This window comes from Linderina pennispora (genome assembly GCF_002104995.1).
Source record: "Linderina pennispora strain ATCC 12442 chromosome Unknown DL89scaffold_4, whole genome shotgun sequence".
Classification (NCBI taxonomy): domain Eukaryota; kingdom Fungi; phylum Kickxellomycota; class Kickxellomycetes; order Kickxellales; family Kickxellaceae; genus Linderina; species Linderina pennispora.
In genome coordinates, this window is record NW_024468252.1 from 776,986 (window position 1) to 799,162 (window position 22,177).

General features: G+C 54.6%; 6 protein-coding genes across 6 annotated transcripts; 3 read left to right on the forward strand and 3 right to left on the reverse strand.

The window, feature by feature from the left end:
• Window positions 1-3,967: 3,967 nt before the first annotated feature.
• Window positions 3,968-5,993, reverse strand: DL89DRAFT_222044 (FabD/lysophospholipase-like protein; the record flags this gene model as incomplete). The annotated part of the gene is made up of 4 exons (XM_040884561.1): window positions 3,968-4,213; window positions 4,286-5,190; window positions 5,329-5,381; window positions 5,530-5,993. The coding sequence occupies 4 exons, from the start codon at window positions 5,991-5,993 to the stop codon at window positions 3,968-3,970; spliced, it is 1,668 nt and encodes a 555-aa protein (XP_040744931.1).
• Window positions 5,994-10,349: 4,356 nt separating this feature from the next.
• Window positions 10,350-12,829, reverse strand: DL89DRAFT_277881 (L-serine ammonia-lyase; the record flags this gene model as incomplete). The annotated part of the gene is given in 6 exon segments (XM_040889474.1): window positions 10,350-10,729; window positions 10,749-10,797; window positions 10,857-11,070; window positions 11,243-11,986; window positions 12,510-12,577; window positions 12,704-12,829. 6 exon segments carry the CDS (start codon window positions 12,827-12,829, stop codon window positions 10,413-10,415), a joined length of 1,518 nt encoding a protein of 505 aa, XP_040744932.1. The 3' UTR covers window positions 10,350-10,412.
• Window positions 12,830-13,330: 501 nt separating this feature from the next.
• On the forward strand, window positions 13,331-14,440 carry DL89DRAFT_125161 (Sec1-like protein). The gene is made up of 2 exons (XM_040883260.1): window positions 13,331-13,479; window positions 13,640-14,440. Exons 1-2 carry the CDS (start codon window positions 13,422-13,424, stop codon window positions 14,362-14,364), a joined length of 783 nt encoding a protein of 260 aa, XP_040744933.1. The 5' UTR covers window positions 13,331-13,421; the 3' UTR covers window positions 14,365-14,440.
• A 1,663-nt stretch (window positions 14,441-16,103) lies between these two features.
• Window positions 16,104-17,433, reverse strand: DL89DRAFT_266422 (uncharacterized protein). Its single transcript, XM_040887077.1, has one exon. The coding sequence runs from the start codon at window positions 17,306-17,308 to the stop codon at window positions 16,418-16,420; it is 891 nt and encodes a 296-aa protein (XP_040744934.1). The 5' UTR covers window positions 17,309-17,433; the 3' UTR covers window positions 16,104-16,417.
• A 144-nt stretch (window positions 17,434-17,577) lies between these two features.
• DL89DRAFT_125175 (Sec1-like protein) lies at window positions 17,578-21,081 on the forward strand. Its single transcript, XM_040883261.1, has 2 exons — window positions 17,578-17,741; window positions 17,911-21,081. Exons 1-2 carry the CDS (start codon window positions 17,708-17,710, stop codon window positions 20,991-20,993), a joined length of 3,117 nt encoding a protein of 1,038 aa, XP_040744935.1. The 5' UTR covers window positions 17,578-17,707; the 3' UTR covers window positions 20,994-21,081.
• A 487-nt stretch (window positions 21,082-21,568) lies between these two features.
• Window positions 21,569-22,173, forward strand: DL89DRAFT_125208 (uncharacterized protein). The gene has a single exon (XM_040883262.1). It carries the CDS (start codon window positions 21,696-21,698, stop codon window positions 22,065-22,067), a length of 372 nt encoding a protein of 123 aa, XP_040744936.1. The 5' UTR covers window positions 21,569-21,695; the 3' UTR covers window positions 22,068-22,173.
• The last annotated feature ends 4 nt before the right edge of the window (window positions 22,174-22,177 follow it).

Genomic DNA, 22,177 nt, shown 5'->3' on the forward strand with positions numbered 1-22,177 from the left:
TTCTGCTGCTGCTGCGACTGCCCTCGAATTCCTAAACAAATATAAAAAGGGTTGTCCAATGAGGGTAAACAGGCAATAAGAGAAAAGCGCAAAGAGCGGGAGTAGGCGAACAAAAGTGAGACAACCCGCAGGGACCAACAAAATAAGAATCCTGGCAAGCACTTAAGACTTGGCTCCCAGCCCTTCTGCTGCCCACGCACACACACGCACATGCACGCACAAATTCACATGGCTGCCAGAGTATGGCTGTATACCTGGGAGCTCTCGTCCGGCCCTTCCGCCGGTCGACCGGGGTGTTCCTTCGTTTTCTTCGCGGGGGGTGTACCGATGTCAGCTGCATCGTCGGCATGCCGCTTTGCTGCCTTCCCGCTCCTCGTCTGAGGCATTATGAGCTGCTGCACAAAATTCAAAAAGAGAAAAAGAAAAAACAACCGAATCGCAGCAGTCAGAAAAGGAGTCAGAAAAGCTTGACTGCGCGAGGGCGGTGGTGGTAGGGGCTAGGCTCTGCCAGATCTCGCTCATTGATGGAAGAGGGCAAACACAACCTCGGCGTAACCATCACATTTTTTCGTCGCATTGTGATCTCATGGGACAAGAGCTGGCAGCGGCTGGTGCTGCTGTCGCAGGTGCTGGAGAGACCTGACGATGCAGATATGCCAGTGTAGGTTAGGTACCACTTGATACGATTTAGGAGTAGACGACTCGTGCTTGCACTTGTCAGTTGACCCGGCATCTACACCTGGCTGCGCACTCTCCAAGACCCCTATCCCGAGCGATCCAACCAGGTGATTGAATGACCCTCCTTTTCGGAGGCAATGGGTCCACAGCATGAGCTTTAGCCGTAGAAAAAGTTGCAAAGGGAACCTACTAAGACGGCAGGATGTTCAACTAGCGGAGAAGCATGCCTACAAGAGGTAAACCCCCAAGTGGCAGCCCAGTAGAGAGAAGAGCAAGTATGGAAGAGCAAGTCTAAAAGGGCTAGTCTAAAAAGAACACGTCTTCAGTGCCAAAACATGGAGCAACGAGTATCTAGCAGTAGAACTAGACTTGGCCTTGAAGTACCAGAACACGTCAAGTAACCCAATAAGCTGTGCTTTACCCTCAGAAGGAGTTGAAGTAAAGGTTTCACAGCAGTACCATTGGGAACACTCCTGCACCCATGCATCCATGGACGGTATTATAAGGCTTTCAGGACCCTCGTCACATCTATGCTTAACGATCCCATCCCACTGAACCTTCGGTACAAGTACCCTGAGGGATCATCCTTTGGGAGATGGGGGAAGACAACATAGTACAGTACAAGACAAATTCGTCGAGATACATTTTTTAAATAAAGGATATTCAAAAGTCATAGCAATAATTCCAGAACCGTCAGATGTGGCATTTCCAAAGCAACATCTGCTGGGTCTCAGAAGATGAAGGACCTAGCTAGTCGGGACACTGGATGTTGCAACGCAGCTAATGAAGGCACGAGCAGTGAGGACAATGCAAAAACTAGAAAGGCAAGATGAATGTTTTCAAAATACAAAATAAAAAACTATTGGTATTAGTGCCAAATTATGCACTGATATCAAATGAGTCCCGTTACACTCTGTCACAGAGCCAAGCCAGTGGCAAGAACCTATGATATATACATGGGACAGCCAGCCAACGACCAGGCTCCAAACACGCAGCCTGCCGACCCCTTGATGTCAACCGAATAGCGCTGATGAGGGCCTGGATCCTTCTGATGCAGTCATGGCCATATATAGCGGCTGGCTTGCACACATGACCAGGGTGGTGATTAACCAGCCCCAGGGTCAGAGGCGGGTCCAGTTGGACACCATCACACCATATATTTTTACAAAAAGCAGATCTCTGCCAGATCGTACAGGATTAGGAAGATGGTGTGCTTCACAATCTTTGCCCATATATAAGATTTTATAGTCCAAAAGTGTCCGACAGTCCGCTAGAGCGTTGTTGATTGAGGGGATTCGTATTCTTTTGAGCTCAAACGAGTATGCGTGCACGCTCTGTAAACTCAACAAACAGTGCTCTCTTTGGTCGATGAGCTCAGACCCTAAGGTGACAAATACATGTCTTAAAAGCACTCGAAATATCGGTCCCAGAACCTTAGTTCTATCAAAGTACCATTCATGTCAGTTCGCATTTTGTAGATGCAGTAATGTAATAAACAAACCACCCAGCTTCCACATCCTCACCGCAAACTTGGAACCATGAGCTTAAGTCTAGGTGGGTGCATAAGCAGGTTGTCTGCACGGCCCGCAATCGGTCTCATTGGTTTATGAGAGTGCTCAAAAAAGGAACCATTGGCTTGCTGGCCAATACATATCCTACATATAGAAGTGGCCCTTCCTGTGTCATCCATCTTTTCTAATACCTCACCCCCTTCCACACATTCCGACTTCCGTACAACCCCCTCCCTTACATTCCGTTATTTAATCTTCGTGGCTGTCCAGCCATGGACATACCTCGGTGTGGGGCTCGACTCGGTGATGTGCATCAGCAGCCACTCGATGGATATATCTGACTATCGCAAGAATCGCCTGCTCTGGGCACTGGAGATGAAACACTGCTTTTGTTCTGCAACCTTCTGCTATAAACATCGTTATGCCATACCTACAGGCTGGTTGCCATCAGGCTCTCCTTTGTGGGCACATACCTCCTGCTGTGCCAGACAGGCAAGACTCTTACAAAATTTCACTACTGACCTCTTCTCCCGGTTGCTGCTGCACCAAATGCAGGCAAGCAAGCAAAATGCCAGCTGCGCAATGGCGAGCCAAAGCAGCATTGTCTGTGCCGATCAAGCCCCCCAAAACAAGCCCCCAAGAGTAAGCTCTTTTATTTAACATTCCGGGCAGGTTGCTATCAGCCTTAGGCCGTGAAGCCCCGTAGCAGATTTCCTGCCACATTATCGACTGTCTAGACCATACTGACTAGTCGAGCTCGCATGGCAAGTGCCATAAGTCTAGCTATACATGGTGCTTTAGTTGAACGGAGATGGAGATACTGAAAGCTACGAGGGAGAGGGTGTACTTTTTGGTGCCAAGTGTTTATTTGGTCCCGTCGACTTGGCAGTTGCTGCAATTGCACTCGCGATCATGGCAAAATGCCATTTGGGTGACACCAAACAGTCGAAACACTGGGACGGAAGCTGCTGTCCATTCGATGAAAGCAATTTGTGCCAAGATGTAGGGAGTGCGGTCGAAGAAGAACCAGAGGGTGGACGAGGGCCGAGCGATGCAGACGCCAAGGAGCGAGTCTATGAGTAGATAGAGAGGATAGAGCGACGATAGCTGCTGGCCTCGGTGGCAATCTTTTATACACAAGCCCTCCTGCATACACGAGCAGGAAACTCCCTCACCCTGCCTCGGTAAAAATCCCAAGGCTGGGAAAACATCTTCGGTCGTGGTCGGCCAGCAGCATGCCGTATAGTGCCAAGCAGAATTTGGGGAATACTGGCAAAAAAACGGTACACCTGGCGCTCGACCAAACTGCAGCACCCTAGTGCCCGTTTTGGAGGAGGGCGCAGGGCAGCTGATGGCCAACAATGCAGTTACAAAGTATCATTCAGTGCCCGAGCGGCAACTGTGCTCCAAGGGGCGATTCACAGCGCAGGCAATAAACGCCTACCGTTGTAAATAAGAAAAGTGCAGCCACCACAGAGGCCACACTGCTCCCTATTCGCATATGCCGTTCTCAGCATTTTCGTTGGCGCATTAATTGGTCCCTCCAATATCGCCTCCCAGGAATGGAGATAAAGGGATGATTTCCGGGATAAAGCTGTCCGTCGGAGTAGACTATTCAGAAGAGGCCTGGACATATTGCAATGGGTGACTGAGAATCCACAGTCGTGGCAAACAATGTAATCACTACACATTAATTGAGGACGCACCTCGGCTACAAGCAAGAATAGACCGACATCCGCAGGGACCTATTCACTCGGCACTCCCCAAAACACGACCCCTTAACCGTACCTTTCAAGGTACTCGCGATATGCCTTCTTTTTCAGATACGCGTCCTTGACTGCCATGCGAATGCGCTCCAGCTCTTGCTCAAAGTTTGCCGATGTCAGGTCCGCCAGCTTGTCGACCTGCTCCGGTTTCCACTGGGCGTTGAAAGTTGCGCAAAAGTCTGCGGTTGCAGGATCAAACTCGGGATCCGTAAAGCTGCTGTTTGGCAACAACGGCAGGTAGATGACGCTGATAGTGGGCTGGATTGTTGGCCGGAACGGGGATGGAGCCACCGGCTTGTCAAAAACCGCACACCGCGAATTGTCTTCCACCATGCTCTCCTCGGTGCGCTGAGCAGCGTCCCTGGCTGCGTAGGTCGCAAATGAGCTCTGAGAGCTGGCATCAGACAGCAGCGGCTCTGCCTTCCACGGGCGCGCGCCCCATGGCCAGCGCGTCACCCCATTTTGCTCTGCCCACCTCTCGGCCCTCGAAAACCACGACATTAATTCGATGTTGGCGCTCGAGTCGAGGCAGATAATGACATCGACGTTGCGCTCGGGTCGCAGCAAGGGCGCGAATGGCAGGTTATTGTCCATACCCGCATCCATTAGCGACAGGAAGCTGTGTTCCTGGAGTTCGGCACGCCGCGGATCAGAAGACCTGGAAGTGTCTCGGCGGAATGGATTGAACATGGTGTAGGGTGGGATTGGGTGAGACACCGATGTGTCATGGTCATAGCGGTTCACCAGCTGCCCGATCACGCTACTGAGCGAGGCCGGCGCGACCAGGTATATTTCCATGAGCATTGCCTTAATGCTGGCACAAAACGCTGACGAGACAGCACCCATGATGCTGCCAAAGTGCATTTCTCCCAGCTTGAACAATTCCTCACCATCAGCCATCGGCCGCCCCAGCCCCCATGCCGGTACCCACAGACCATGCTCGGCGCTGCCAAACTCGAACGGCGAAAACTCGAACCACTGGTACTCGTGTCGGGAGGTGCTGTCGGCAAAGACGCTCCTGTTGACATAATGCCGCACCGCTGTGTAGATTGGCATCGGCTGGTCGCCAGATTCGACACGCTTTGCCTGTGCGCTCATCTTCACCCAGTGGGGGTCCAGATGCGTTGTCTCCGTGTCAGCATGCTTTTCGTGGTGCACGATTAGCTGCTTAAAGAGAAGTGCACCATAGAGCTCGACAATCGAGAATGGCGGGGCTTGGCACAGTCTGCATGGCTCTGTATGCGGCGTCAACCAATTCTCCTACCGCGAGCATTGCAAGCACCTTGGCATCGTCTTTTATCTGTTGCGGGACAGCGTGCGTTGCGCCAATGTCTGCTGCCTGCGCAAATAGTACTCTGAGATCCTCGATGGACCAATTAACCCTGTCATCATCGCTTTCCGCCTCCAAGTCGCAACCATTCGCACTCTGCTGCTGCTGCTGCTGCTGCTGCTGCTGCCTACTGCTGGATGAGTCCTCCGCAGGAACGCTTCTTCCCTTGGCAGTATTCATCATGTAGCGCGCAGCCATATCGGAAAACACCTGTTTTGCGACGTCGTCATCCCGTGAAACGAACGAAATCAGGCTGGTCATGCTGAACATATTCTCGCGCATCGCCAGACGCAGGTTGTCGAGGACAAGGTGCGGGTTACCATCAGCGTATGTATGAAGTGCGGCTAAGGCCCACGATGACCCAGACACAGCTGCCTCATACATTGTGCATTGATAGAGCCCGGCTTTGTGCATGGCTCGCAGCGACCCGATCGTCGACACCATAGCACGGAACCCACCACCAGATCCAGCAACTCCAATCACTGGGATATCGCGCGGGTCGATTGAAGAAGCGGGAACCCCAATAAACTCGGCAAAGTCCTTGTGCATCTTCTGTGCGCGTACCTTTTGGTACCGCTCTTCGTTGGCGCATATACCCTTGCCCTGGCGAATGATCGGAGTATGCTCTATTTCGGGGTAGATCTCCTTGTTGATGAACAGACGAGCGGATGAATCGATCCACGGCCGCTGGAGCTGGGGCGGCAACATGCCCTGTAGAACACCGTCAATCTTGCCCTGCGCAGTGGCGATGGTTGATGCCAGTGACGTTTGCATCATACCAGCCTGTGCCTGCAGCTTATCTTTGGCCGAGCCCAAATCGCCGATCGAAGCCGTAGAAGCAATACCTGAGGCTGTTGACCGGAGCGAGTCCTGGACTTCCTTTCCCAGCAGGTCCAATGTGTCCTTCAGCCCGCCAGCAGCAGCCCACACGCTTTGGACGATGCCGGAATTTTGCGCTGTGCTGCTGTCTGTAGATAGGGCGTTATCGCTCTTTTGCCGGCCAATACTTGGAGTTTCTTCCTGGTCGTCTAAATACCATAGAGAATTGGATTAGAACTCTCAGCCTCTACTTGAGCAGTGCTTATCCGTATGTGGACTGGTAGCTGCGCGTGTAATCTGGAAGCAAGATATCCCACCTGAACTATCCGCACGGAAGGTTGTATTGCTCCGCGAAGCTAATAGCACTGCGGCAGCGACTGCCCCTGCCAATATAGGGACTACCCAGTTCGCCATACCTCCAGCACCCTGCCCTGCTGCATCGTTTGTCGAGACCCAGCGTCGGTCGACCGGGCTTGTTTGCCCTGCTATATTGGTTGACCAGCTGGCTACCATACTGGGCGATACGTTGTGTGGTTTAGTGCTCTGATAGTCATATTGCGAAAGATAGGGAATAAACCAAGAAACGATCGATCCAGCAAGATGGGCTAGCATTAAACCACCAGTCACCCAGATCTCATTTCTTGGCATCGGAAAAACTGATGACATTATTCTTTTTCGGGTCTGCCCTGCGCTTTGTGTGCGAGTGTGCAACCTACACGTGCAGTGTTTGTTGCACGGATAAGTGCATGATCCGAATCAGCACAGATGCAGGATCCAAACCAGCGCTGATATCAGTATGACCATTTGAAATTGAAGGCGTATTTATTCACAAAGAGGTCAGGCGGACCGTTGAAAGAGGGTATATACTAGTGAAATGTTGGTGCGGTGAAGCAGAAACGGGCTTTGTGCGGGGTGGATGTTGAAATATACCTGCACCTGGAAATTAGTGTGGCTAGCAAGTCCCGAATCCTCGAGTACAAAACTGGTGTGCCTGCAATTCCTACATGTGCATTCGCGGTCCACAGTTGTAGGGCGTATCTGTCTGGGTCTTGCAGACGAAAGGATATGAGAGACCCATGATTTGTTGTAGTATTTGCGCTGGTTTTACGTGTTCTTGAAGCAGTGGATAGGATAGCTAAATGTTGGGCGAGGTAGCGCTGGATGAAAGAAGAGTCTTGAAGCAGAATTTGCAGTGTGAGCATCAGCAGTGTAGATACTCCTCTGCCGTTCCTTCATCCCCCTTTTATTACAGTGCGCTCAGATAAGCCTTTTTCACGTACACGGTACAGCACCAACTGCCTGAACTTTGCCAGATGAACATCACTGGGCTCAGCTCATAAATTGACAGGCAAAAGGGGCGTCAGGGGCGACAACAAAATACTTGTCAGAAAAGCCACGGCTACTCGTGCAAGAAAGCGCCCGGGCCTCACAACTACCATATGCAGACAATGCAGCCAGGCTGCTGTAGTCCGCTTATGAACAGCCGAAGGGCCAAGGGCTTGACAGCAGATAATGAGTCGGCCCTAATTGAGTGGAATGTGTGGGCTAGCCAGCACGTAGTCCTGGGGTGGCGATTTTGTGAAATGCGTGACTGTCATCAGGGATGACGCATTCCTAGCCATGGGGTTCTATTTCTGCCATTCCTTTTCCAGCAAAATACTTGATACACGTATCTTTTCCTATAGTACCCGGACCTGCCTCTGTGCTCTAGTGGCATAGAGGCATGCCACCGCAGGTGGGTCAAATGATGCCATACACTTATTACATTGTCAAGGAAAGGCCATGCAAGTTCACCTGAAACATGGCGTCTCCCGTCCCCCAACCAGAACCAAGACCCGAAACAAGGCACCAGTATGCAAGGAGGGTGCAGTATTTAAGTACATGCTTTCAGTTTCCTTCGAGGTGGATACATTCGCCAAATGCAAACACCCTGTCACGGAGCCAAGTCCGGTGGCAATAAGCTATGACGTCTCCACGGAACAACTGGGCCAACGGCCAGGCTCCAGATACCATTGCCTGCCGTCCCTGTGACGTCAACCGAAAGGCGCTGATGAAGATCTGTAGCCTTCTGATGAGCCATGGCCATATATAGCGGCCTCTCAGGCCCTCCCTACCTTTGGTCTCTTTAGCTTTCAAATATATCTATTTCACATATATTTTCAAACGTACCAATAATTTGACAACTCGGTCAGGGTACATGCAGGCGACCAAATATTTTGAAAAGCGTGCCGCAGCGCACCTTGGTAAGGCGCGCATTCAAAGTCCCAGAACAGCAGACTGGGAACAGCGAGGTGCATTCGGACTGCCAGCAAATGCTTTATTGGCCGGGCGGGGAGCATGTTTATTGCACACGAGGCGTCACTGGGCAACAATGGCCCTAATTATGTCTCTTTTGGTGCGTTCGTAATTCACACTAAGGACAATTTACTGTGGATATAGCACGAATCATCCGGTTTCCACAAGATATGCTTTATGGCGGGAGAGGAAAGGCAAGAGGGGCAGCCGACTACTGAATGACCGCCTCGGTGTGTGACATGCCAACATTCTGCAGTACAAGGCGCCAGTATTGGTGTAGAAATGCAAACAAGACACGGGGAGGGTGGCTTTATCGACTTGTAAATCCACTGGGCATATAGGGCCACAGATTGCTTGGTTGGCCGTTCTCAAGGTGCCAGCCAATCCAGCAAGCATCCTCCTGCCGCTGCAGCTGGGGCGAATATGCAGCACCGGATACCAGGGAAGGTAGACAAATGGTGCTCGCACATCCGTGCATTCTCAGCGGAGTATTGCCTGTTTTGGCCAACAGACATGTTCCAAATCTGGAGGGCTGCAGCATGCTACGTGCTGGACAGCATCACCAGCTACATTTGGAGAGCACCGCTATTCGTTAGCTTCCCTCTCTCTTCTTCACCATGCAATTCGCCCTGCAGGCTACAATGTCGAGGATGCGCCCTTCTCCTTCACAGTGGAGGTGAGCCATGGCAGCAACCACCTCCCGGCCTGTTGTGTATTTTGTCGGCAATTTTGAGAACAATTCGCCAGCAAGCAGAGACGCGCTCTGCCTTCTCTGTGCCAGACCCGTGCAGGAAATAGGGTATTAGAAGAGCACTACAGAAACGCACACCTGCATCCTGTTCGGGCTCGGCTGACCAGATACCACTTGGGGCCAAGGGAGCAGCAGGAACAGAATAAACACAGAACTAGTCCGAGAAACAATTGCACTGAGCGTTTGTGAAGAGCATTTTCTTGTAGAAAAAGCAGAGGGAAAGGGAAAGCAAGCTAGAGAGCAGGAAAGAATTATAAACAGTGGGTTTTTGCTACGGGATTCGAAAACGTGGAGCTATAAGGGTATCTGGAAACCAGGATAGCCTGCATCCTGAGATATAGGCATTTTGAGGGTATATGGCGGATCGCGGCATGGCAGGCACAGCGTATGTCTTATTCGCCGCACAGCCGGCAGGTGCACTCCTCTCGGATGGTCGTGGTCGACTGCCGCGCTGACGACCAGCATACGGAAATACTCGTCTGCGTAAAACGAGCCCATTTTAGAAAGACGCTTGTGTGTGCTGTTGATCTGAAGACCTGAATTCAGGACGAACCTTGCGCTTTGGCGTAGATGTCGTTCGGATGTTGTGAAGAGCAGCGCGAATTCCTTAAGCGCCGGGAAATAGCAAGTGGTGGCTGAAAGAGTGGAATGTCAGAGGGATGCTTTTTGTGGAGAAGACACAGGAGGCAGTCGCAACGCAGCCGCCTCTTGCTCACTGGCCATTTTGCTCGTCCTTTATGTAGGCCCCATTCGCCGAATACAAGTGCTCGTGCCACTGCCTCCCCTACTCCCTCACTGCGCCTCCATATCTGCATGGAGGGGGGCAGGAGTGGTATACATGCACTGTTGCCGGACGGTTGTTGTCTTTGACTATGCATTGGCTTTTTTCTTTTCCCGACAGGAGTTTTATCAAGCGCAGCGTACGTAGTTGGCCTGAGAAGCTGCTCGATTCTCATCTGCCATGAATGAGCAAGGTGATATGCGGGAAATGCCAGCATGAATTAGGATTCTGCGTCCAGGAGAATAGGCCAGCTAACCCGGGTCGCATAGGCTATTCACGTTGTGAAGCGATTCTTTGGAAGTGCCGAATGAGCCTAGGTTTCCACTGCGGTTGGGCAGGCAGTGCTGCATACAGTACATGCAGTGCAAATCTTCCTTTGTCCACAACACCAATGGCATCTTAGTCAGTGCTATACACGATGCGAAAGAGGGTACCAATATCAAGTTACAAACAGTGAAATGCGGAGAAAGCCTACCACTTATCAGCACACAGGGACATTGACTGCAAGGCCGCCCTGCGATGTCTCCTTGTACTTGCTCATCATGTCCTGGCCGGTCTGGCGCATAGTCTCAATGACCTGGTCAAGGGTAACGCGATGATGGCCATCCCCCTGCAGGGCGAGCTGCGCGGCCGTGACGGCCTTGACGGCGCCAAGGGCATTGCGCTCAATGCACGGAATCTGCACCAGGCCGTCGACAGGATCGCAGGTCAGGCCCAGGTTGTGCTCCATGCCGATCTCGGCGGCATTCTCGACCTGGCGCGGTGTGCCGCCCATGACAGCAGCAAAGGCAGCAGCAGCTCATGCTGCAGGCAACACCGACCTCGCCCTGGCAGCCCATCTCGGCGGCGCTGATCGAGGCACCGCGCTTGTACAGCATGCCGATGGCAGCAGGAGGTGAACAGGAACTCGAGAATATCCCGCGACGGGATCCTCGCTCAGGAACTCGAGGTGGTACTTCAGGACAGCCGGAATGACGCCTGCAGCTCCGTTGGTCGGCGCAGTGACAACGCGGCCACCAGCAGCGTTCTCCTCATTCACGGCAATGGCGTAGACAGACAGGTAGTCGAGCTGAGGGAGCACAGGGCGGCGAGCACGCTGGCGACGCTTGAACACGCCTGTCAGCTCGTTGCGCTGTGCGCTGGTCAGGGCGGTCTCGAGCAGCGACGAGGCGGAAAACCGCGACTCGGGCTCGCTCTTGGTGGCCAGGCCTGAGGCACCCGGGAGGGCAGGGGAGCCGGCCGGCGACAGCAGGCCCTGCTCGGCAGAGCCGTAGATGCCGCGCATCAGGTTCTGGTACAGATGCGGGGCACGGCGCCGGACATTGAGGCGGCCCTGGCAGCTGGCGGTCGGTGGACAGACAGCCGCGGCGGATCGAGTCGTCCATGACGCCCCAGATCCGGTACGCCGAGTCGATGACCTCCTCGCGGCTCCTCCACTGCAGCTCGTTCAGGAACACAACCTCGGCAATCGACAGGTTCTCGCGCTCACACATCTCAATCAGGTCCTTGCCCGAGCGGAAGGGCAGAGCAGCGGTAACCAGATCCTGCTGGGTGCGCTCGTCAACCTCGTGCGAGGAGGTCTCGGCCTGCGACTCGGTGTTGCGGAAGAACACGTTCTCGCCGTGGGCGACTTGGGTCTTCTCGTTGACGACGAAGCCGCCGCCAATGCTAAAGTACTCGTTGGTGGCCAGCATGTCGCCGTTGGCATCAAAGACAGTGAAGCGCATGCCGTTCGGGTGCTGCGGCAGCGACTCGTAGTAGTGCAGAGTCAGATCCTTGTCAGGGTTGAACCGGATGCGATGCGTGCCGTTGAGGGTGATTGTGTGGGTCTCGTGCATTGCCTCGACACGCGGGATGATGGTCTCGGTCGGTACGGTCTCGGGCAGCTCTCCCTCAAGGCCCATCAACGTGGCGTTGGGCGTGCCGTGGCCAATGCCGGTCAGCGCCAGAGACCCGTACAGATCGGCCTTGATGCTGGCGACCTTGTCCAGGATCTTGTGGTCGACCAGGTCCTGCACAAAGATCTTGCCGGCTCTCATTGGGCCGACGGTGTGGCTACATATCAAGAACCGGTTGAATGTTGAGCGGGCTGGGTCATTGGACAGCAGAACGGCGGATCGACAGACACTAGAACCAGCGACGGTCATCCCAAATAAAAAAGGGTCGGAAAGGCAGGTCGTCCTCACTAGACAACGGAGCGAGCTAGCGATTTCCCACGACGCGCAAAGTGACAAAATTTTTCTGGCAGAGTGAAGCGTGCCCCGGTAGATCCCAGTAATCGTTTGCATTCTATGCTCCTCCTTTTTCGCCATGCGCAGCGCTTGTCGCGCGTCTCGCAACGAAAATTGCGCATTTGCGAACGGCATGCCGCGGCCCTATTGTCCTCCACAGTGGCAATGGGCCATGGAGACCAGCTGACCCGCTAGCGCCATTCCCCGGCTGTCCGGCGCCAATAGCCTGGCTTTCTCCGCACAGACCAGGCTTCTGACAAGCAATGGCCCGCATGGAAGATTCCTGCCCTTCCCGACACACCACGTTTCTCATGCGCCTAACAGAAGTTCCACCTGCAGTACTTTACCTTGACGAGGGTCCCACGCCAATGGAAAACAAATCAAATGTGCTGACCACCGCGTGGTGTGTCGAGTCCTCCTCTGCCGACTCGTCCTCCTTTGCGCCCTCCTTGCCAGTGCGCTGGGGCTCGGCCTGCGGTGTAGCCGATGTCGACGCCAGGTGCCGCCGGATGCCCTGTGTCAGCAGTGTCTGGGCACGCACGGTGCTGCGCGGCAGACCAGAAGCCTGCGGGCGTGCCAGGCTGTGGATGCGCCGTGCTGCGGAGAGGCGGGATGTCGCAGCGGCGAGCGAGCGCGAGAGCATACGGGCCGACGACATGCTGCTCATAGTGTATTTGCAGAGTGTTTGAGGTATATTACAGAGAAAGAAAGTGCGCGGAGAGGAGAGGGGCTTCCTGTTGAGTCAGAAGGAAGTGAGATGTTTGTTTTGCAAGGAACACAACAAAAAAATTTTAGTTCTCAACACGAGGCTAACCGGCGCACGACGGTGTATTTATACCACGACCACAGTGGGACACACCCAACCTAGTGCGAGGGAAAAAAAAAAAAGCATCTCGCGAATTTTTTACAAAAACATTCCGCCCACCCGAGATGGCGCGGTGGAGAGGCAGCTACATTTTCGGCGCGGCGACTTTTGGGTGATGGAGATAATCTCAGCAGACGGGGCTGGCCCCATGTACGTGGCAGTGACGACAAATGTGTATCCAGCATGAAAGACCTCCAACCGAGCCCCCTCATGTCTTGCCAGCTGGACACAGTACTGTTGGGTAGGAGGCAAGACGCAGAATGCGTGTGCAGCCGTATGGATTTGCCTCCCTCTGCTCTATTGCGTGGCGGACAAGCTCAACCCAGCACTCACAATACGCTTCACATTTCCCTCTTTTAGTCTCACGTGTTCACTCCCCCCACTGTCGTCGCTGATGGAATCGATTGCCAATGATGCACCAAAGCAGTCCCTTGTCGCCGCGCTGCAAGAACGCAAGTATCATCAGCTGAAAAAGGCTGCAGCCATACTGCGGACGACCACGCGACCCTCCTTTGGCGGGCTTGCTGTCCTCCTAGCCAAAAGTAGTATGCAGCGAGCAGAGACCAGCCCACTGATAGTGCCACTGGCCTTGTTCTGACATCCGAAATATAGGAATCCTCCACTCGATCCGATCGATAAGCACGCCAGGCGGCTGGAAGGTGGTCGTGGTCGACCGGCCCTCGCTCAAGATCATCTCGTCGGTGCTCAAGATGCACTCGGTGCTCGATGAAAAGGTAATGGCTGTCGAGCTGATCTCGCGCTCGCGCCAGCCGTACTACGACCTGGACGCCCTGTACTTTCTTGTTCCTTGCGCCCAGTCAATCTCGATGCTGACAAACGACTTCTCCGCCGGCCCGCAGAGCTCAAGCGACCGCCCGCTGTACGCCCACGCACACCTGTTCTTCACCGGCGCCCTGCCGACGCCACTATTTCGCCAGCTCAGCGCATCGAGGGTTGCTCGCTATATTCCGCACCATCAGCGAGCTCTACATCGAGTTCAATCCGATCGAGTCGCGGGCATTTCTAACGACTCCGTCGGCGACGCCTTTCTACACCATGTACTCGCCACACGCCACTGCTCTGCTGACGGAGGATCTGGATGCCGCAGCCGAGCGTCTGCTCAGTGTCATTGTGTCGCTCCAAGGCTTAAGCCATATATCCGCTACTATCGTCCTGGTCTGCGCCGCGATATTTCCGCTGTCGACATCTCACACGTCTCGCCAGGAATGTGCACTACTGGCATGCCCCGGGATTCGCAGAGGCAATGGCCAACCGCCTGCAGCTCAAGCTTGACAGCTATAACTCGTACAAGCACCGAAAGCGACCGCAGACGGTAAGTTCAGGTATTGGCGGGCACTGCACTGATCTGTTTGGATCTTTTAGGCCAGCCGCTGCAGAGACTACTCTATACTGACGCAGCCCTGTTTCTAGACCACCGATGATGACACGGCTGAGTCGGACGCAGGCATGAATCACCCGGCCACCGTCATTATTCTCGACCGATCAATCGATATGTTCTCGCCCTTCCTCCACGAGCTGACCTACCAGGCAATGGTGCACGATCTGTTGGAGCTTCAGGACGGTGACAAATACACGTTTGAGGTTGAGTTGACTTCGGGTGAGGCAAAGAAAAATCGAGGCTGTGCTCAGCGAAACCGAGGACCCGCTGTGGGCAGAGCTCCGCCATATGCACATCATGAATGTCACAGACGCGCTGTCCAAGCGGTTCAGCCAGCTTGCAGAAGAAAACGCCAGGGATCAGTGCGCTCCAGCAGCGGTAAGTTTGGAATATCACCGCTCCCCGCTTTGTTGCGGCTCTGCGCCTCTATGTTCCGTTCTCTAACCGTGGTGCATGGCACACTGGCTCCCTTGCTGTAGTAATCGCCCGCTGACGCTTCAAGAGATGCGCAAGGTCATTGCAAATCTACCAGGACTTCAAAAAGCTGCACGCCTCGGTAAGTCGCTGCAAAGGAGTGTATGCGGTATATAAATGTCCAGTTGGCAGAAAAATGGCCGCCATGCGGCATCTGCCACGGCTGATCCTGTGGCACTAACAACCTGCATCTATGGTGTAGTATTCGCTGCATATCCATCTGGCAGGAGAGTGTTTGGAAACATTCAACCGCCTAAATCTAGGACCCGTCCTGGAACTGGAGCAGGTAGGCAGGCAACATAAATGCGGCAGATTCAGCGAGGAAAGCATCGCGTGGGCTGTCTAAACAGCTCTATGTGTTCTGTCTTCTATGTGTAGTGTATTGCCACGCAGCTAACAGAAGGGGGCACTCCAGCATCGCGCGAGTACATTGAAGCAACAGCTGATCACTCTGCTGGACAACAAAAACATACGGTAGGCGCAACATCGCAAATAACATTGTCTCGATGCGAGCAGCAGCATCGCCTGTATGCATACGACTAAACCTGGTTGTCATGTAGCCCATCTGATCGAATTCGCCTGCTGTTTGTTTACCTAGGTGTATCGTAACGGTGGCTACGCTCCCGATAGACGCAGGCTTCAGGAGGTGCTTCAGTGCATGACTATGGACGACAAGCGGTCTGTAGTCAACCTGAGCAAGCTAGGCATCCCAACAACCAGAGTAAGCATATTACCGAATGCAGTACATAGTGACCCAGTCACGTCTAGGCTAATGCATCCTGTGTAGGAGGAAGTGGACAGAGGATTCGGTGCTGATACGCCTGAAAAATTTGCGATACTCTTGGAACACCTCACGACTACTTGATGCCGAGTCGCCCATGTCTCGCTTCAATCCAGCAGTCCAGGAGTATCCTGAAGGTTAGTGCAACCACGCCCGTGATTACTAAAGATATTTCGAAGAACCTTGTGCGCTCACAATCTCTGGCATTTGTCATCAATAGGATCACATTGCTGGAACGCTCAGCCAGGACATGATTCCTTGGGAAAAGAAGGCGCCTGTTGCCGAGCTGACGCAGGAGGCACTCCGCCCGCAGCCTGGGTCACTGAGAAGGTAGGCTATTCGAATCAGAGTCATCCACACGGCCGAGCGATTTCAGCAGTAACCTGTTTCAGAATGACGGCAGCGGGTTATTCTTTGCATGTAGGACCAAGAGCCATTGGAACAAGACGCGGCACAAGGTAAGCAAGTGCGAGATGCGTGCTAGCAATGCGTGTTTATTTGACAGTGTGAACAGCGAGCTAATGGCTGCTGCAAAATAGGTCCCCAATACCAAAGGCACCATCATCCTCTACGTCGCTGGCGGAATGACGTACTCGGAGATGCGCACAGCCTACGAGGTTGCTGAAGAGACAGAGCGCAATATTTTTATTGGGTCGACGCACATCATCACCCCAGTGGGCTTCCTCGAGGATCTGAAGACGCTGCACCATAGGATGCTGATTGAATAGCCAGTGCCTCACTTGGCTGTGTGTGTAAAGAGAATGTGCACAAATAGCGCCAGGGCTATGGCACAGAACATCGCGATAAACCCAGCCTCGTACCATTGCCGCTGTATCCAGGGCTTCCACAGGCGGTATGATGCGCCTGGCCGCGATCGCAGGAACCGGATCTGCCACGGTCTGTTGCCATTCGACGCCTGGGCTGACCGCTTCACCTGCTCTGCCCACCGCAGCCGCTGCCCTCTCCGGCGCTCGTCGATGGGCTCTAGCCGCACCGAGCACAGCTTTAGATTGCTCTTCCAGGTGTTTGTTGTGCATCTGCATTCAACAGCAACATCCTCAAATGGCTTCAGTACAACCAGCGGCTCAGGCAGCACAAAGTCAAAGTAGTCGGATCCAAAGTCAAGCAGATTCGCCGACTCTGGGAGCCGGGATTCGGTTATGTTTCCGTTTGCTTCTGCCCGGAAGTTTATGTCGAATATGTGCTGTGCGCGCGGTAGAACCGACAGCCGCCAGATTACATTATATGTGCCGCTATGCACGCCATGCAGCTCACCAAATACGTGTAGCCAGCTCACAGCATGTAGCAGCGACACTCTGCCAAAGATGCTGCGGTGGTCGTCAATGGTCTGCCAGTACGGGTTGTGGTTGTGTGCGATTGTGCAGTCGTCGGCGACACTGAGAATTGTACGCTCGCTCTCGTAGTATTCGGCCTTGTATGTGCTCAGGTTGCCCTCGGGAGCGTGCCCAAAGCGCCTAAGGAACAGCTGCTTCCACAGGTAGTCGTCATCGCAGACCTGGCGGAACTGGCGGCAGACTTGCGAAAATGCACTGATGTCGTCACCATTGCAGAAGCTGAAGACGTGGAACAGGACGTCGTCTGGCAATGTGTTGAGTTCGGCCGACATTGCTGTAGGGAAAGAAAAAAGCGGGTATGTTTCCGGAAAGCGCACAATGGAGTGAAAGTTGTGCCGGGCGCCAAGATGAGGAGAGGCCATGGGCTTTATAGCGGTGCTCGGTCTTGGCGAGACAGACCCGGGCTTCATTGATCACAAGCAGACCCCTCTCTTCGCCCCGCCCCTTCTAAACCCCCTGTCTCTGCTTTTTCTTTTTGAGGTCCTTTTTGCTATTTTGAATTGCATTTTGTGAGAATTCGGAAACAACAACATACCTTTTTATAGCACTTGTTCTGCAGCAACAAAGCTCGGACCAGCGAACATAGCGCATTCGGCACATCTCATTTGTATTTCCTGACAAGTGTCCCACCAGGTCTCAGCTCATTCCCACCCACCCACTGCGTCAACGACATGGCTAGCCCGTTGACTGAAGCAAAGCGCAAAGGTACGTAGATGCACTGTCATTTTCCACAAGCAGCGCAGAGGCAGCGGGGGAGCGCGGCAGCAGACACCCGGCCTCTGGCACCTAGCATTCGGCAGCAGGCAGCAGGACAATACCAACACATTGCCTAATTTGTTCGTCTCCGGGCTTCAACCTTATCCTTGCTTTGTAGAGTTCCTCAATGCACTGGTCGCTGTCCGACCGCCTAACCGCTTCAAGATTGTGGTTGTGGACAAGCGCAGTCTGCGCGTTCTGAACGACGTCCTGAAGCTGTCGGAGGTGCTTGAGCACGACGTACTGCGAATCGAGAGCATTGAGAACGGACGCAAGGAAGATGCGTCCACTGAGGCACTGTACTTTCTGACACCGTCGAAGCAGAGCGTCGAGCGGCTCAAGGCCGATTTCGCCACATCGCCCACGTCCTCCATGTCGACCAGCCGCGGGTTTTCATCCTCGGTGGTCACGAAGCGGGCGCCGACTTATCGTGCTGGCCACGTATACTTCACCTCCGAGCTACCCGACTCGCTGTTCGCACTGCTGCGTAGCCCCGAGGTGGCACAGCACCTGCGTGCCTTGAAGGAGATGTGTGTCGAATACGATGTCTATGATATGCGTGTGTTTTTGACCAAGCTCGCCGACCGCCCGCTGTACCGGCTCTATTCGCCCATTGTGAACAACAACTGCAACGAGGAGCTGGATCTGATCTCGAAGAAGCTGGTGAACGTGTGCGGTGCGCTGAAGGAAGACCCCGTGGTGCGGTTCTTTTCGCCGGATCACGAAATCTACGGCAACACCATGTCGCGGAAGCTGGCGTTTCTGTTCCACACCGAGATGGAGCGAGTGCGGCAGTCGCTGAATTCAGGCGACAGCGCCGACAAGAGCGCCAGAGGACAAACAGAGCTCATCATCGTCGATCGCAGCGCCGATCCGTTTACGCCGGTGCTGCACGAGTTTACCTATGAGGCCATGGTTTACGACCTGCTCGATATCGAGGACGGCAACAGGTTCAAGTACACGGTCCAGCTCGCCAATGGCGCCGAAGAAGAGAAGTCGGTTACACTCGACGACAATGATCAGATCTGGCAAGAGTACCGGTTCCAGCACATCTCCGAGGCACAGGAGCACATTATGAAGAAGTTCCAGGAGCTCCTGGGCTCCAACAGGGCGATCCTGGACATGCAGGCGGGCGAGAAGCTGAACCTGTCCAAGATGCGTGATGTTGTCAGCAACATGCCTAACTTCAAGGACCAGCTGTCGCTGATGTCAGCGCACATCACGATGATGCAGCAGTGCATGGAGCGGTTCAACGAGCGCTGCCTCAACGACCTGGGGATGCTCGAGCAGAACCTGGCCATGGGCATGGATCCTGAGGGCGAAAAGTACCGTACGGGTGATATCGATGTGGCCCAGGTCCTGAACAACCCAGCAATCAGTGCCGAGGACAAGCTGCGGCTGTTGATTGTATTCTATATCGCCAACCCAAGCCTAACCGAAACCGAGCGAATGAAGCTGGCTCGGCTGGCAAACCTGGACCGCAATGCGCGTGCGACAGTGCAAAACATGGGCTTCATTGTGCGCTGGGCACACGCCCTGGACTTGGTACGCCAGCTGAGCAAGAAGAAGCCGCAGCAGCCAAAGTCGGCTGGCGGCGCTGGTGGCAGCAAGTGGAGTCTGGTGTCGATGCGCACAGCCAATTCCAGCGGATCCTTGCTGGGTGACAAAAATGACGAGCCTAAGCCATTCGATCTGAGCCGATACGTGCCTGTGGCCAAGCATGTCCTTGAGCAATGTATCGAGGGCTGGCTCAGCGAGGACGTGTTTCCCTACGTGGTTCCGCCAGAGCGACCCCACCCACAGGCGGCGATGGGCAGCCCGCGGTCCGGATCGCTGCGCGGATCGGGCGGATTAGGAGCATCCCGCTCAGCAGCCGGGCAGGCAGACCGCTCCGGATCGCCAGCCGGAGGCATGTGGTCCAGCCTTGTGAGCAGCGTTGTTTCAAATAACTCGGCCGAGCCCCCTCTACCCAGCGGGCCGCCGCGGCAGGTGCGCTCGCTGCGTAGCACGAAGCCGACATGGCAGAAGCGGGACAGCACGCCAGGGTCCTCGGCCAACGTGTCGTCGATGACCAGCCCATCACCGCGGACATCCCAGCCCGACGTGCCCTCGCCTGGTACGGGGTACGGAAACCAGAGCCAGCGCACGTCGCAGCATGCCAAGCCGCGTGTGATTCTATTTGTGATAGGCGGAGTCACCTATTCTGAGGTGCGTGCGGCAGATGAGATTGCGCGCAAGTATGGACGCGAGGTCATTATTGGGTCCACGCACATGCTGACTCCGCAGGAGTACCTGCAGGATGCAAGCACGCTGAACTTTGAGCTTGTCGACGAGCGGGGTAGAGTGCTTGACTTCAAGCCCAGCTTCTACACTCTTGGGTACGGCGGACCGGCGGAGATTGACCCGCTCAACAGCTATGTTCCGCCGGCTAAGGGCGGTGGCGAAACTAAGAAGCAGCCCCCCAAAACTACGCGGTCAACTAGCGCTGGGCCGGCTGAATCTTACCCTCGCCAGCAGCAGCCGCAGTCACGCCAGCAGCAGCCGCCAGAAATGACCCAGCACCGCAGTGCTGGCCGGGTGTCGTCGCACCAGAGTAGCTCAAGCGGCGGTGGTGGTGGTGGCGGCGGTGGCGGCGGTGGCGGCGGCGGCGGCGGCGGCGGCTATGATCGGGCTGCGTCGGAACCCCGCGCCAGTCTGCGCAGCACCAGCACCAGCCGGGTTGCGACAATTTCTAGCGAGTATCCTTCGCAAGAGTACAGTCCACGGACTGGCGGCAGTGAGAGCTTCAGTGCTGCCGGGTACCACGAGTACAAGCAGCACAAAGCAGCAGTGAGAGCTGGTGCCAGTAGCAGCAGCAGCAACAACAGCCAAAACAATAGCGGTAGCAGCCGTCAGGATCAGCGGTATGGCCGCAATGCCCAGATGCCGGCATCGGCGCCGCCGTATCAGACCAGTAGCGGCACACCTCCACCTCGGCAGTACCAGCAGCAGTACCAGCAGCCTCCAGCAGCAGCAAGCTCCGCCAATGACTCCGGAGGAGATGTTCCGGGCCAAGCTGGAGCGGTCGCAGCGCGACTGGCAGGCGACGGTTGCAAATTCAGCCAACGTCAATCCGGCGATGGTGTCAGACATGCACCGTGTCAACATTGGACGAGGCAACCAGCACTCGTCGTCGGAAAAGAAGCACCACGGATTCCTTAAGCGCATCCTGTAAGCGGTGCTCTGAGGGCCAGCACGCCCATAGGTGCGGGGAGGCAGCGGCATACCAGGCGCGTTTCCCGATCCCATGCAGCTGGGCAATTCTTTACCATCTTCCTGTGCCTTGTACACAATGCAATATGCGCATGCTTGATATTTGTACATCCATGCCCTCTTTTCATTTGGGCCAGCTGTTAAACCTGGAGCACCACCACCAAAGGGGGAGTGCTGGCTGTGAGCTGACGCATGCGTCGCACCAAGACATTGCAATATCAGCTTGATTTTGGCGGGTATCGTGGGATATTCGGTGCTGGATTAGTGGCCAAACGGCGAACCGTGTGGTTCTGAAACACCTGCTAATATGAATGTGCGGGAGCGCCTGCGCAATTATATCCCAGGCTGCAATGGAAAAGAATACCCAAAGCGCGTTCTATTTCTGACCAGTTCATGACTGGGCCAGCTCCTCGTTCCTCAAAAGTCAGCGTAGCCCGCCAGCTGGATAAAAACAGAGGTTTCAGGAACAACCCAGACTTCTCCGCCAGGTCGTTTCTTTGGTAGCACCGCTTTTTATTACTTTATCCCGCGTGTTACTAGCTCTGCGTTTCCTGCGTCTTTTCTCATACTTGGACATAGCCAACGCCCGGTCTTTATATACGCTCTCAACCCCTGGGTAAGTTCTTGGAAGTCTCGGAAATCTGTGCAGCCATGTCAATATCGCACTGCATTTGGGCGCGAGCAAGAGGCGTACGAGGCTTGTACATGTTGGTTCGTCCAAGTGAGTCTGGATGTGGCACAGCAGGCAGTGTGTTTTGGACACAAGCCCCATTCCACCGTCGGGCTCGCCCGCACTATGAGTCGCTAGAGCAGAGCCGCAGTGAACAACAGCCGCCGGCCTTGGTCCGATCCCTCCCTTCCCTCCCCGCGTCAGTGGTCCCGCCGGCGATGTGGACAGCGCCGATGGTGTGCTGGACGGGTGTCCTCGGCCTCGGGGCTCCCCTCGCTGCTCAGTATTTGTGGTCTGCAAACCGGGCTTGCTTGTACCTTACCTCCCCCATGCCTTGCGCCGGCCTGTTTTGAGAACATGCAGTATTTCTTGACTCTAATTTTTGTCGCTGCGCTTGTTTTTCTTTCTGGCTCAGAGCTCGCATGTTGTGCTTGCGCCTCCCTCAACCATGATGGCACTTTAT

Bases quoted from the DNA above. Each gene is read 5' to 3' on its own strand.
- DL89DRAFT_125161 (XM_040883260.1), top strand. From the start codon at position 13,422: ATGGAATCGATTGCCAATGATGCACCAAAGCAGTCCCTTGTCGCCGCG. The intron at 13,480-13,639 runs GCAAGTATCATC...TCCGAAATATAG, and splicing joins TGTCGCCGCGCTGCAAGAAC to GAATCCTCCACTCGATCCGA.
- DL89DRAFT_266422 (XM_040887077.1), bottom strand. From the start codon at position 17,308: ATGTCGGCCGAACTCAACACATTGCCAGACGACGTCCTGTTCCACGTC.
- DL89DRAFT_125175 (XM_040883261.1), top strand. From the start codon at position 17,708: ATGGCTAGCCCGTTGACTGAAGCAAAGCGCAAAG. The intron at 17,742-17,910 runs GTACGTAGATGC...CTTGCTTTGTAG, and splicing joins GACTGAAGCAAAGCGCAAAG to AGTTCCTCAATGCACTGGTC.
- DL89DRAFT_125208 (XM_040883262.1), top strand. From the start codon at position 21,696: ATGTCAATATCGCACTGCATTTGGGCGCGAGCAAGAGGCGTACGAGGC.